Source organism: Vombatus ursinus, unplaced genomic scaffold (assembly GCF_900497805.2).
Source record: "Vombatus ursinus unplaced genomic scaffold, bare-nosed wombat genome assembly UNPS02014807.1, whole genome shotgun sequence".
NCBI classification, from domain to species: Eukaryota; Metazoa; Chordata; class Mammalia; order Diprotodontia; family Vombatidae; genus Vombatus; species Vombatus ursinus.
In genome coordinates, this window is record NW_020954585.1 from 29,487,479 (window position 1) to 29,503,267 (window position 15,789).

General features: G+C 35.3%; 1 protein-coding gene across 1 annotated transcript in view; it reads left to right on the forward strand.

Moving 5' to 3' along the window:
• DMXL1 (Dmx like 1) overlaps window positions 1-15,789 on the forward strand; it is a 122,694-nt gene that overhangs the window by 32,011 nt on the left and 74,894 nt on the right. Inside the window, exons 7-15 of the mRNA XM_027874639.1 lie at window positions 2,001-2,182; window positions 6,017-6,206; window positions 6,945-7,113; window positions 9,645-9,857; window positions 12,917-13,170; window positions 13,301-13,985; window positions 14,083-14,204; window positions 15,402-15,491; window positions 15,580-15,682. Of these exons, the coding sequence (XP_027730440.1) occupies window positions 2,001-2,182; window positions 6,017-6,206; window positions 6,945-7,113; window positions 9,645-9,857; window positions 12,917-13,170; window positions 13,301-13,985; window positions 14,083-14,204; window positions 15,402-15,491; window positions 15,580-15,682 (2,008 nt within the window). The remainder of the gene's footprint in view (window positions 1-2,000; window positions 2,183-6,016; window positions 6,207-6,944; window positions 7,114-9,644; window positions 9,858-12,916; window positions 13,171-13,300; window positions 13,986-14,082; window positions 14,205-15,401; window positions 15,492-15,579; window positions 15,683-15,789) is intronic.

The following is a 15,789-nucleotide window of genomic DNA, read 5'->3' on the forward strand; positions in this document are numbered from 1 at the left end:
CTGGCTTCCAACCCCATCATTCCACAGAAACTGCTCTCTCCAAAATTACCAGTGATCTCAGAATAGCCACATCCAAAGACCTTTTTTCAATCCTCATTCTCTTTGACCTCTCTACCTCCTTTGTGACTGTTGATCATTTTCTTCTTTTTAATACTCTCTTCTCTTCAGGTTTTCAGAACACCATTCTCTCCTGTTTCTCTTCCTACCTATCAGACCACTCCTCAGTCTCCTTTGCTGAATCTTCATCCAGATCACACCTTCCAGCCATAGTTGTCCCATAGGATTCTGCCCTGGGCCCTCTTCTCTTTGCCCTCTATACTACTTTACATGGATCTCTGTGCTGATGATTCTCAAAAGCACCTATCCTACCTTAATCTCTCTGCTGACCTCCAGTTTCATACCTCTAATTGTTTTTCAGACATCTCAAGCTAAATATTCATTAGACATCTTAAATATAATGTGTCCAAAGGAGACCTCATTATTCTTCCTCCTAAACCCTGCCCTTCTACCTTCCCCATTACTGTAGAAGGCAACACCATCCTTCTAGTTCCTCAGGCTCACAACCTAGGAGATACTCTTCACTGTGAGATATCCTCATACCGAATCTATTGCCAATGCTTGTTGATTTCTTCTCTGCAACATCTCTTGTATATGCCCTCTTCTGTCCTCTGACATTGCTGCCATGATGAGAGTCTGCACTAGAGTGGCAGCAGTGTCAGAGGAGAGAAGGGGGCATACACAAGAGAAGTGCAGACCTTTATCATCTCATGCATCAACTACTTCAATAGCCTGTTGGTAGGTCTGCCTACCTCAAGTCTCTCTCCACTCTGATCCATTCTCCATTCAACCACTAAAGTGATTTTCCTAAAGTGCAGGTCTGATTCCCGCCCCCCCTCCCACTGCAATAAATTCCAGTGTCTTATCACTTTGAGTATCAAATACAAAAATGCTGTTTGTCGTCCAAAACACTTCATAACCTGCTCCACCCTCCCACCCCCTGGCTCCTAGGGATCTTCTTACACTTTACCCCCATCACATATTCTTCAATCCAATGACCCTGGCTTCCTGGCTGTTCCATGAACCAAACACTCCTCTGAGCTCTTGGCATTTTCTATGCTGTTCCCCATGCCTGTAATACTCTCCTTCCTCATCTCCACATACTGACCTACCTGCCTTCCTTTAAGTCCCAACTAAAATCCCATCTTCTACAAGAAGTCTTTTCCAACCCCTCTTAATTCTAGTGTTTTCCTTCTCTTGATTTCCTTTTTATTCTGTATATAGCTTGTTTGTATGTATGTTTGCTTATTGTCTCCCCTATTAGATTGGGAGCTCTTTGAGGTCAGGAATTGTCTTTTGTCTCTTTGTATTTTCAGCCCTTAGCACAGGGCCTGGCACATAGTAAATGCTTAATAAATATTTACTGTCTGGTTAGCAAGTCACTTAACTTCTTCGGGCCAGGGTTTTCTCACTTGTGAAATGGGGATGAAAAATTACCTGAAATACTTCTTAGAATTGTTGTGTGAAATAAATGAGGCAATTCTCTAAGAAGATAAACTGCCAAACAATTTTCAGTCTATTTTAGAGGGAGTTTGTTCCCTGGAATGGAGTTTCCTGCACAGATGAAATCACAGATCTAGTTCAGAGAGAGCAAATAAAAGTACTTGTTAATTTTAAAGCATGTTATTAAACTACAATTAGTATTTAGTTATCCTGATAGACTCTAGTATTCATGCCATTGGGCATTATTTTTGAATTTTCCTTTAAAAAAAAAAAAGCTAACAAACCACCCATAAAAGAAAGTTTTAAAACTGATGGGAAACAGGATCTTAATCTTGTATAACAAAAGTATTTCAAAATGTGAAGATTTATAAGAAAATCTTATTTTGTTTCCTTGCAAATAAAGTTAAACTTCATGTAATTCTATTCTAAAGTGAATGGTTTTCACCTCTGCTTTCTTTTTTTGGTTGTTAACATAATTTGTTGTATTTTTTTCTCTTTAGGATGACTGCCTTTTGAAGGTATGGTATAATACAGATAGCTGGCGGTCAACAGTTACCTCTCAAGATAGAGGTCCAGAAAAACAAACACAAGGAGGAGAAGTTGACTTTTCATTTGTTTACTTGGCACATCCTAGAGCTGTAAATGGATTTTCCTGGCGGAAGACCAGCAAATATATGCCTAGGTCAGTGATTAGTTTTTCAGTGGTATGAATGCCACCTGAAGACGTTGTGAATAATGACTTCTCTGCTTACTTCTGGAGATAACTGTTAACTGTAGAACTTCAGAGGTTGAGAAGATTGAATGCTCAAATAAATAGTGGGGTTGATAAGGACATTGACTGGATATTATATCAATATTCATGACCTAATGAAATGATATTCCTTTTCTAAAGACTTCTTAGAAGATATTTCCTTTTTTTTTTTTTTTTGGTGAGGCAGTTGGGGTTAAGGTCACACAGGGTCCACAGCTAGTAAGTGTCAAGTATCTGAGGCCGGATTTGAACTCCGGTCCTCCTGACTCCAAGGCCGGAGCTCTATCCACTGCACCACCTAACTGCCCCAACGATATTTCCTTTGCTTGAAATTAAGACTTTCTCAAAAAATCTAGAATATAAGTTCACTATAGCTATATAATGACCTCTCTTGATCAGCTGTCAGTTACTATTTTTCTTGATTAGTTATGCCACCCATCAGTTGGTGAGACATAAGTAGTATTAGGTTTGAGTTTTAAAATATAATAAGAATATGACAAATCTTTTTGATGTTTTATCTTTTATAAATTCTTAGATATAATCTTCATATCTCTTTCATGCTTCTGTGTATTAATCACAGAGTTGAAATTCAAAATCAAGTGTCTCATCAATGAATTATTCTACACTTTTATCTATATATCAGGTTTATCGTTATTCGATTTTATTTTTATATTTTTGATTTAATCAAGTCAAGTTAAGCATTTTCATGTACTAATAATCTTATAATTTTCTTTTTTTGGTCTAAGAATCACAATTTCAAAAATTAAGTAGTTTTCATTTGGATATACAGTAATATAGCTACATAGTTACAACATCTGCCAGTTTTTTGTTTTCCTTTGTATAGAAGACAGTTATATTTCTATCTTATTTTCTGATTCCATTATTTTCTTATTTAGTCATTACAGTGCCATATACTTTTTTTTCTTTTGGCTTTGTGCCATAAAATAGTTTACAGTCTTTCCATTGAAACATTCACAACCACCAAGTAATATTTTAGATGGTTACTGTAGTAGAATGACAGTTCTGTTCTTTTAAATCATTCATACTGAAACTGGATATTCTCAACATTTACAAATCTTATTTCGAGTACATGAGCTGAAATAAAAATGTGAGTGGTTTTTAATCCTTTTAGCTAATGCTTTTATTGTGAATAAAAATAAATCATATTCCATTGTAAAAATCAAGAAATTGTTTAGGAAAGCCTCTCAAAGAACTGTAATTAATCCCCATGCAGTCTTTTATTTTTGGTTGTCATTTGTAGATCTTAAGGTCTTACTTGGGATAAGGTCTTTGGCTGGCCTAAATTAAATAAAATACCAGAATTTGCAATGACAAGCTCTGTGATTGAGTGTTCCATAAGTGGCTCTGCCATGTACCTGCTGTGTCGTATTCTTCTAAGTTCTGTGGATCTTCTGGCTATAGAATGTTTGCCCAGCATTTTAACTATCTACTTTGTTTTGCTCCTACACATCTCCTTATTGCTGATTTATATGAATTTTGGACCACTCCTCTTGTTCTTTTCTCCAATATCTTTGGTCATCTTAATTTATTTCTGCTTATCAGGTTTTTCAACATCACTGTCACCCTGACTTTTTTGTTTATGCTCAGGTTCAATGGACCTAACTTCTTTTCATGCTGTCTTCCATATGCATACTAGACAGCATCCAGAGTGACAATATGTTGTATAATTTTTGAAAATATGTGTTAAACAGATACTTAATAAGCCAGACTAAAAGGGAAGGTAGTAATAAAACAAAAATGTGCTATATTTGGCGAGCATAATGAAAAAGATTCCGTTGAAGGGTATGGGTTTAGTTTTTTTTTCTTTTTTCTTTATATATGGAATCACTCCTGGAAACAAATTCTTTTGAAAGGGCTTATTGCCTTTTACGTGGTGATTGTCCATGAGGGTAACTAATGAACTCACCATTAATCCTTAGAGATAACTAGGTGCCTCAGTTTCCTCAACTGTAAAAGGCAAATAATAATAACACTTACTTCCTAGGGTTGTCGTGAGGATCAAATGAGATATTTGTAAAGTGCTTAGCACACTGTCTGTCACACAGTTGATGCTTAATAAGTCCCTCCTTCCTCCTTTCTCCTTCCTTTCCTTTCTTCCTCTTTTCCTTCCTTGTTTCCTTTAATTTGTATTGAGATAAGCTCACCAGGAGGAAAAAGTCACTAACTAGGAAAGTAATACATGTTTGAAAATGCCATTTTAACTCTTGAAACTCAATATTTCCATATTCTGAGAGAAAAATATATATACTTCCAGTACTGTGTTAGTGCTTATTGTGGAAAATGTCCATAAATACTGTGTGACTACACTTAGTAAAAAACCACATAGCAAGAATGGATTCAGACCATAATTAATAACTAAAAAAATCAGCATAGATTATTTTAGACCATGATCTCTTAACGTGGAGTCAGTGGACTCCCAGGGTTTCCCTGGATAGATTTCATGAGGTTGGGTGGGGGTGGAAAAAAACCCAAAAAACTAACATCTTCATTTTTTCTAACCACAAACTGAAATTCAGCCTTTCTTTCAATTTAGGATTTTTTAAATTTATTTTTTCCCTTTTTTTTATTAATTTATTTTGATTTATTAACAATCACTTCCATAAGTTTTTGAGTTTCAAATTTTTCTCTCCCTCTCTCCCCCTCCTTCCCAAAGATGGGGAATCTGGTATAGACTATACATATTGCATTCCTATTAAACATTTTCACATTAGTGATGTTGTAAGGAAGAATTAGAACCAATAGGAGGAACCACCAGAAAGAGGAAACAAAAAAAAAACAGCAAATAGTGTACTTCAATCTGCATTCAAACTCCATAGTTCTTTCTTTGGATGTGGATAGCATTTTCCATCACAAGACCTTTAGAGATGTCTTAGATCCTTGCATTGCTGAGAAGGGCTAATTCTATCAATGTTAGTCATTGTACAATGTGGCTGTTACTATGTCCAACATTCTCTTGGTTCTGCTCACTTCACTTAGCATCAGTCCATACAAGTCTTTCCAGGTTTTCCTGAAGATTGCCTGCTCATCATTTCTTAAGCATAATAGTATTCCATTACATTTATATACCATGACTTGTTCAGCCATTCCCCAGTTGATGGGCATTCTCTCAATTTCCAATTCTTTGCCACCACAAAAAGAGCTGCTATAAATATTTTTGTACATGTGGGTCTTTCTCCCATTTGTATGATCTCTTTGGGATACAGCCCTAGAAGTACTATTGCTGCTGGGTCAAAGGGTATGCACATTTTTACAGCCCTTTGGGCATAGTTCCAAATTGCTCTCCAAAATGATTGGATCATTTCACAACTCCACCAACGATGCATTAGTGTTCCAATTTTCTCACATCTTCTCCAACATTTATCATTTTCCTGTTTTGTTATGTTGGCCAATCTAATAGGTTTTACACTTATTTTTTAAAAAAAAGTGTTTTGCTTTACTTTTTTTGTGATTGTGTCATGCTACCTCAGATCATGGAATAGTTTTGGAAATCAAAGTAGTTACTGAATTAAGAATAATAGAGAGAAGTACCATGGTATGGCAAGTCGTGTTGCATTGAAGTGGAGGTTTCTTATATAATCAAGACTGTATAGTTGCCCTTTTGAACACATTAAATATTTATGTTTATATACTATAAACTTCATTGATACTTTAAAAATTAAATGTCTAAATAATACTAAATAATTTCCATGATTGCCATACTAATTTTCTGTACTGGATTATTCTCAATATTGTTTTCTTCCACAGGGCTTCAGTATGTAATGTATTGTTGACTTGCTGCAAAGATAATGTGTGCCGCCTATGGGTAGAGACTTTTCTCCCAAATGATAGTCTCTTATATGAAGGAAACTACAACCATTGGACTGATCCAGTTAACTTAACAAATAACTTCAAGAGGAATGCTTCCAGTAAGGAAAGAGTTCAAAATGCTTTAGAAGTGAGTGCTATGGTTTGTATGTCTTATTTTACTACAAGCTTTGGGAATGATTTTTAAAACACAACTTTTAAGTCATAGAGGAACAATGGAGATCACCCAGCTTGAATTCTGTGTTTTATAGATGATTGAGTTATATGACCTTAATCTTAAGTTCAATTATATTTAACTTAGATAAGTTTAAAAAACTAAGACTCGGGGCAGCTAGGTGGTGCAGTGGATAGAGCACTGGCCCTGGAGTCAGGAGGACCTGAGTTCAAATGAGACCTCAGACACATAACACTCATTAGCTGTATGACTCTGGACAAGTCACTTAACCTTAATTGCCTCACCAAAAGAAAAACAAACCCCAAGACTCAGGAAAAGAAAATGTTGCTACAAAATTTTTGAAGCATTTACTGTATTTTTCCAATATAGAAAGTAACTAATTTTTAAAAATTTACCAGATGACTAACAAGCCCTATTGATTTGAAGAAAATAAGTGTAATCTGAGTAAGAGAACTGAGGTGGCCATAAAGTTTCTCTTTTCAGCTTTTTTTTTTTTTACCTAAAACTTGTGAGGTTATGAATAAATTAGAGAAATAGTGTTGGAGTTAATACATCTGATCACTTGAGGAGAGAAGGCTCTTGAGCATTGTTAGTCAGTTGTCAATGTATTTATAGCTCATAAAACAAACATATTAAGAATACATGTAGTTTATGAGAATAAGGGCACTCTAAAAAACAGTTTTATCCACATAGGTAAACCTGAGGCATTTTCGTAGAGGACGAAGAAGATCACTTGCACTTGTAGCACATACGGGTTACCTGCCACATCAGCAGAATCCTCATCAGGTCCATAGGAATACCCCTCTGCAAGCCAATGCACTTTGCCACTTTCATATTGCAGCCAGCATCAACCCAGCCACAGGTAATAACCCTGGCTCCCCAAAAAAAGCTTTAGGGTAAAGTAGTATCATGGGACTCTTTAGTACTAAAACCATGCGTGTCATACTTTTGCATTCTATAGGTAACAAAATGTGGAATGTGGGTGCCAAGTTGAGTATATACACCAAGTGTAGGGGATGAGATAAGGATGATTAATCAGCAAAAGAGATAATGAAGCAGTGGTCAGACAGGAGAATCAAGAGAGAACAGTGTCACAAAACCCCAGAAAGGAGATAATATATGGACAGAGAGGGTAGTAAACAGTGTCAGATGCTATGCAGAGGTCCAGAAGTATGAGTATTGAATAATAGTCATCATTTGGCAGTTAAAAGATTATTGGTAACTTTGGAGAGGGCAGTTTTAGATTGCCACTTGTTGCTATTGGACCTTATGTACAAAACCATATTGCAAATGATTGAGAAGTGAATGACAGGAGAGGAAGTAGAATTAATGAGTGTTCACAACTTTTTCCAAGGTTTTGCTTAGAATTAAGTAATGTTAATATCATGTGAATTTTTTTTTTAAGGTTGAGAGAATAGCTCTCCTATGAGCCATCTTTCCATTTACCCATAATATCTTCTGTCTTATGGTTTCCTTCATAGTGAGAAGGTTAATATGATTCAGCTCCTCCATTAGTGTGTCCATTGATTATTGACAAGAAGGTCACATTTAGGTACCAGTAGCTAAGTTAATGTGAATCTCAGATCCTTTATTACCATTTCCACCATTCTGCCATGGATGTTGCACCAGCAGAACATGACCACAGGTTTGCCGTGATAAAATAATTCATCACCATGTGGTTAATTTACTGGTGGTGAGACTTTTAATGCTTTAGTGAGGCTGTTCCTCAGAAAATAGGCATATTAGAAGTTATTGAAAGCCACCCCTTCATTTTATAGATAAAGAAACTGAAGCTCAGAGATGTAAGTGGCACGGTTGAGACTTGAACCAGGTCTTCTGAGTTCAAATGCCCCATTTTTTCTGCTGTGCCACATGGTAGAAGCATCCAGAATCTGTGTTCTGCTACCATAATTCTTATGAACCCAGGGTGTCCTGTATACCAAGATGCGATAATAGAGTAGAACTTTGTGGAAGAATCAGCTTTCTTTTGATTAAAAAATAAATAGAAGGCAGTCATGTCTTTAAATAAGTTCTAGAATTATCACTGAATGATTAAGGGAAGATGATTTTAAAATTCAAATTTTATTAATGATATTACTTTCAGAATATCAAATTGAAATATAGAAATGCTTTAGGAATTTTGGCATTCCAAACCAGTTTTGAAACATAAACTATCAATATTGGCTCTCCAGTAATCAGGTACATTTTTTATTTGATATATCTTCTCCAGGGCTTCTTTTAAAAATAATTATTGATAATCTTTAGTTTTTACATCATTTACATTTTTGAATATATCCTTTCCCATCTTTTCCCCATCCTTACAGCAAAAAAGAAAAAAAAACACATCAGCAAAAAAAAATCACCTGTGGCTGTTGGCATGTACAGTATTTCATGCCCACATTCCATCTGTCTAGCAAAGGATAGGAGGTGCATTGTCTCTTCTTCTGGGACAAGCTTGATCATCGTAATTACATATTCAATTTTGTTTTGTTGTTATTCTTTGTGTTTACTTGTAGTCATTGGAAATATTGCTTTCCTTGTTCTTTATTTTGTGTAGTTTATATAAGTTTCACAGGTTATGTTTATCTAAAATCTTCAAATTCAGCATTCATAAACCATCTATTTTAGTCAGTCCTACTCAGTTGATGGGCAACTGCTTTGCTGCCATTGAAAAGGCTGTTATAAATATTTTGGTGTGGAAGGGAACTTCCTTTCTGTTTTTAACATCTTTGGGATATGTATACATCTAGCAGTGGGAGCTCTGGGAAAAACAGTTGTGGATATTTTAGTTACTTATCTTGCATAATTCCAGATTACTTTGTAGTATGGTTAGATCATTTCGGTGCTGCAAATAGAGTGTGCCTATATTCCTGTTGCCCCTCCAACATTAACTGATTTAAGGAAAAATGTTTGATTGCCTCAGATAAATCATCGTCTACTAACTAAATCCCTTTGAGGCTGTGACGTTATAATTTTCCGTAAGAGGGATAATGTTTGCTTTGTATAATTTGTGTGATTTCTTGAACACTTATTTGAGAATATGTAAATATACTCTTTAATCACAACAATTCAGTCCTAACATTATTAATATAGGGTTATTAAACACGTCACATCTTTCAGATGACTTGACTAAAAATAAAATATATCATAAATTAGACAAGATAAAGTTGGCCACATGATTTTAATTTTTCTGTTATAGACATATTAAAATGACCTCTTATCTAATTACTTATAGATTGTGAGAGAACATGTGGAGTGGCCTGTGTGTAGGTTACATTTATTTTAAACCTTTCATGATTCTTTATGTGACAACCAATGACAAAAATACGAAGCTTAATATGTTTCATGTGATCAGGTAGCAAGTAGTTAATTTTTGCCATTTTTGCTTTGTAGACATTCCTTTACTTCCTTCTATTACATCTCTCAGCCTTGGTGAGAATGAAGAGAAGAGTGGGCCTTTTGTTGTACACTGGCTTAACAATAAAGAATTGCATTTTACTTTATCAATGGAGGTCTTTTTACAGCAGCTTCGAAAGAGTTTTGAACAGCCACCTTCAGAAACCAGTATGGAAGAATCTAATCAGGTGGATGGAAAATCTGATGAAGGTAATGGCTTAAGAAAAATAAGGAATATCTAAAATAATTTGATTCAATCAAGTTGTTCTTCAGTACACATATGCATTTTTATATCTTAAAGATAAGTAATCATATATTTGAATGCTTAATATGTCAAGGTACTGTATATGGTATTATATGGAATACTAAGAATTATAAGAAAGATTTTGCCCTCAAGAAAATATAAACTAGAATTTTCATTTGTGTGACCAAACTTTCCCTACCTCTCATGCTTCCCCTCCCCCACAATCAGTTTCTTCCACTGTTATTATAATCCCTTGTAATCTACTTTAAGGTCCAGCCACTGGCCTGAAACGACTTTATCCAAGATTAATCAGTGTGTGCTTGGCTTCTTTCATGCCTCATCCTTCTTCTTGCCCTGTCTTTAGGTTTGAGTACCGTTAACCACTCCTTCCTCTTGTATCCTAGTTCCATATTAGTTCCTTTTTTTGCTCCTGTGTCACTATTTCCAGCATCTCTGGCCAAACCACTCATTTTCAGTCTCCTTTGATGGATTACCAATCCTTTCCCACAGCTGTGGAGGTTCCCCAAAGTTTTGTCCGAGAATCTCTTTTCCTTCTCTATACCCTTTCTTGGTGATCTCAACTTCCATGAATTCAGCTATCTCTGGTGCAGATGATTCTCAGTTTTTTATTTTATATATCTAGCCCTAATCGCTCTTGATTAGTTTCACATCTGCTACTAGTCTCACATCACTACTATTCATCTCTACTTAGATATCTAGTCTTTTTCTCAGTCAACATGTCCAAGCAGAACCCATTATCTTTCCCATTAAGGTATATATCGTTCCTTCAAACTTACGCTTTTCTTTTGAGGATACCACTGTACTTACATTAAATCTTGAAATCCTCTTTGACCTTTACCTCTACCTCAGCTCCATATCAATTTCCAGGTCTTGTTGATTCTGCCTCACAATTAATCACATTCATCCCCTGTTCTTCACTCACTTGGTCACTTCTCTGAATCAGACCCTCTTTACCTCTTGCCTATACTTTAGAAATTGCCTCCTAATTGGTCTCCCTCCTTCCATTCTCTTTACATTCCAATCCATCTTCCATTCAGCTGCCAGATCTTCTTTAGCCTAAGTTTGATCATGTAACTGCAATCAGTCAGCATTTATTAGGTGCTTCCTGTGTCAGGCACTAGGGATACAAATAAAAAGAATGAAACAATTCCTATTCTCAAGCAGCTTTTGTTCTAAGGGAGGAAACAGTAAGCATATACATATGTGAATACAGAATAAATATAAAGATAATTAACATGAACAAATACAAGGTAGGGAGGTCACTAGCAATTGCAATGGGGTGGATCAAGAAAAGCCTCTTTTGGAAGCTGGTTCTTGAGCTGAATCTTGAAGTAAGAGGGAGATCTCTGAGGTGGAAATGAGCAGGGAGTATAATCCAGACAAAGAAGAAAGCTGGTACAATGGCATGGAGACAAAAGAATACTCTGAATGAGGAACAGAGACAAAGTCAGTTTGTCCAGATCACACAGTGCAGGAGGAGGAGGAAGAGTATACCTGGAAAGGTAGGTTAGCTCCAAGTTGTGAAGGGCTTTAAAAACTAAACAGGAGTTTTTATTTGATTCTAGAGTTTATTGAGTAGAGGAATTATAAGAAGGGTAAGTAAGACAAATCATATGGCCACTGCTATGTATAATCAATTGGTTTCAAGAATGATTTGAGGCAGGAAGACCAATTAGATGACTCTTGCAATAATCCAGATAAGGGTAATGAGGCCTCATCTAAATTAAGGTTGTGCCTGAGTAGAGAGATAGTGTGATGGTAGAAAGAGCAAGATTTGGTCATTGGTTGGATATGTGGATTGAGGGGTACCCAACTGGGGCATGATGTTCGTGGAGTTGAAACTAAGCAGAGATGCTGAAAGAAAACGAAGTTACCTGGAAAGTTCTGAACGCTCTCTAAAGGGAAGGCTGTGGGAGGAGTTTATGTCTCTGCCCTCCAGTCTTCCAGTCAGTGGACAGCTGAAGGGGCGAAGGAGGTATTGAGTTATCAACAAGTCTTGAGTCTTCATAGTGACAAGATTTCAGATGATGAATTTATCTTAGGCATGCCAGATGCTCCTGGAGAGAAGATCTAGCAGAGCTGCTGTTGGAAAATGAATTAGAATGAAATGTCTGTCATCTTCTTTCACCTCTGCTTCTTAGAATCCTTAGCTTTCTTCAAGGATCAGCTTATGTGCTACCTCCTACATGAAATCTTTAACGAATCCTTCCTGTTGCTAGTGTTATCTCTTGTCAAATCATCTTGTATTACTTACCTGCTTACAAATTATATCCTCCTCAGAAACTGTGGTACATCTGGCTTAATACAGATTTGTTTTTAAAAGTAGCCTTCAGTGCAGTATATTTAGAAATGCTGTAGACATTAATAAAAACTTATTTTAAAAACTCCCCTTAACTGCTTGCTTAGGTTCAGGAAAATCTTAACAAGGCACACCTATAACATTGAACTAGAAACTTTTCTTAAATTCTTGCTACACTGAGGTAAATACATTGATTTTGAATTTTAAAAATTATGTTTTCTGGTTGCAAAGAGAAGATGAAATATTAATTGTAATTGGAGAACATAAGCACTAACTTAACATTAAGTTAGTAAAGTAGCAAGATTTCACTTGTTACTCCCTTTTGGTAAATCTTTATAGAACAACTGAAATGAGATTAAGCATTGAATCACTTTCCTGATTGTCCTAATGTCTGAAAAGGCTGCAAATTTCATGTTGATATCCTTTCTTGGAAGGCTGAGTTTATATTAGGACTAGTGTTTATAAGTATTATTTTAGAAACTGATTAACTCTAAAATAATAAAATTATTAAAACAAAACTTTAAAATATTTTACAGAGATGGCCTAGAGTGCTGTACATATCCCTAAAGTAAAAATTTTCTTTTTTAATTTTTTGTTTATGAAACCTAGATACTAATTTAAACTTTATTGCCTTTCTAGTAATTCTTGTTAAATTTGTTACTTAATTGCATTTACTTAACTCATCAACCCTTTTTTTTCTACCAGAAACAGATGATGGTGTTGATGATCTGAAAGCAGTTCCTGAAAAAAGAGAGTTGAGTAGTGAAAAAAATATACCCAGTTCAGGCTGTGTACCCTTACCATCTGCTATTATTGATCATCAGATTGAAGTGCTTCTGTCTGAGTGGAGTAAAAATGCAGACATGCTTTTCAGTATTCATCCAGTGGATGGTTCTTTGCTGATTTGGCACGTGGATTGGCTGGATGAATACCAGCCTGGTATGTTTCGCCAGGTGCAGGTACTGTTACTATCTCAGCTGGTATCCTACTTTGTTTAATATTTTATACACTTGCTTATTTGTAATTCTACTTTTTATATCATCACACAACCTGCTCATTTTAACGCATGCTTATTTTTTTTTAACCTAGGTGTCATTTGTTTCCAGAATTCCAGTAGCTTTCCCTACGGGTGATGCAAATTCTCTCTGCAGAAGCATAGTGATGTATGCTTGTACCAAGAATGTTGACTTGGCTATTCAGCAAGGCAAACAAAAACCCTCTGGCCTCACACGTTCCACATCAATGCTCATCTCTTCTGGTCATAGTAAATCAACTAATAGTTTAAAATTAAGTATCTTCACTCCTAATGTCATGATGATTTCAAAGCATGCAGATGGATCCTTGAATCAGTGGTTAGTCAGCTTTGCAGAAGAATCTGCCTTTTCTACAGTGCTCAGTATTTCCCATAAATCTAGATACTGTGGTCATCGCTTTCATCTTAATGACTTAGCTTGCCATTCAGTATTACCATTGCTACTAACAACATCCCATCATAATGCATTAAGGACACCTGACATTGACAATCAGAAACAGCCTTATGATACTTTAAACTCTGAGGAAATTTCATTAGGAGAGCATAGTAGAAGCACTGTAGATGTAACGTTCCAGGATCCAAATGCAGTTTATAGTGAACTTATTCTTTGGAGGGTTGATCCAGTTGGGCCATTGTCTTTTTCTGGAGGTGTTTCAGAACTTGCAAGGATTAATTCTCTTCATGTTTCGGCCTTTTCCAATGTGGCATGGCTACCTACCCTCATACCTAGTTACTGTCTAGGTAAGCATCATATTGTTTTCTTTTTTATTCAAGATAATGAAGAATCTAAACACTATCTTTAAATTGCTGAATTTAAAATTTTCATCAATCTTTTTAGGTGCTTATTGCAACTCTCCTAGTGCTTGCTTTGTGGCAAGTGATGGACAATATTTGAGATTGTATGAAGCTGTCACTGATGCCAAAAAACTTCTATATGAGCTATCCAACCCAGAAATTTCTGTAAGTGAAATGATTTTATGTAAATCTTATAAAACCTATGTGATTTTTAATCTGAAATTATTAGATGCACAAATTAAAATAATAGGCATAACATGTTTATTTCTATGTAATGAATGCCTGGAACATAGAAGAAACTTAATAAATTTTGTTGATTGAATAAAGCAAGTGAAATGTTAATATTTTAACATGCTTCTTTTCAGGCTTTTTTGATCCAGATGTTATTTTACTCAACCTGGAAATTCCTTTATACTTGTTTTGTATATATCCTGTATTTACTTATCTAGGAACATGTTTCCCCTAATGTCTGACACATGTAGGTGCTTAATAGATGTTTGTTAATTCATTAAGTAGCTATCAAGTATATTCTTTTAAGATAGTGTTTATAGAATCTACCATAAAAATAGTTGAGTCTTCATAAATTAAAACTTTTATTGTCCGTCTTTTTTATTACCTTCTTTTTCATTTGTATATCACTTTTAAAGTAACCATTATGTTTTCATTGCATTTGGAATTTTATCATTGTAGGCAGCTCCCAATGAGGACACTCTTTTTACCAATACTGACCAGCAATTTGTCTGCATCTTGTAGTCTTCTACAAGTTGCTTCTGAGATAGTGATAAATTAAGTGACTTGCCCAGTTTCATGTATCCAGTATGTGTTAAAAGTAGGATTTCAACCCAAGTCTTCCTGACTGAGTTCTGTACTACACTTGGCTACCTTTAACACAGTGATAAAAAAAAATAACCTTTTATTACTAGGAAAGAAGTATATAACTTTAACTTATTTCCAGAGGTCCACTGTTTAATCACTGTTTAAACTTCAGCTTGTTTCCAAAGGCCCCACCATATTTTAGAATCACTGTTTACAAAGGATTGGCCACAGGAACTGTTCTTTTTATCATTGGGGTCAGGTTTATATACTACTGGATATGAAATAATTTTCTCTCAAAACAACTAATCATTATCCTTAATTATTTGATTCTAATTTACATTGTAGTGCTTTTGAAATCTCCAGGAAGGTGCGTAGACTAGAATCTTGGAAGAGACCTCATGGCTAAGTTAGTTGACTTCTTACAAAACCAAGGAAAATTGGATTTTTTTTTCCCCAGGATTAACCGATTATTTTTGTAAATGTTGATAGTTTTAATAAACTTCATAACTAAGTTAAGAAAATATCTCTGTTTTTTTTTTAAAACAGAAATATGTTGGTGAAGTGTTTAACATTGTAAGTCAACAATCAACAGCGAGACCAGGATGCATTATTGAGTTAGATCCCATTACTGAACTTGTAAGTTTACTATTTATTCTAACTGCAGACAATTTAGGTAAATCACTTACTTGGCAATTTAAATTGTTTTTTATTTATTCACATCCAGCATGGCAGAAAAACACAGCTACTTCATGTTTTTCAAGAAGACTTCATTTTGAATAGCCTGGAGAAGAAAAGTCTGGGAAAGGGCAACATTTTATCTGATTCTGGTAAAGAAAAAAAATTTCATAAGTAAAATTATAAAGATATTTAAATTATCCATGAAATTCATTTGAGGCTAACATGCGCGCGCGTATGTGTGTGTGTGTGTGTGTGT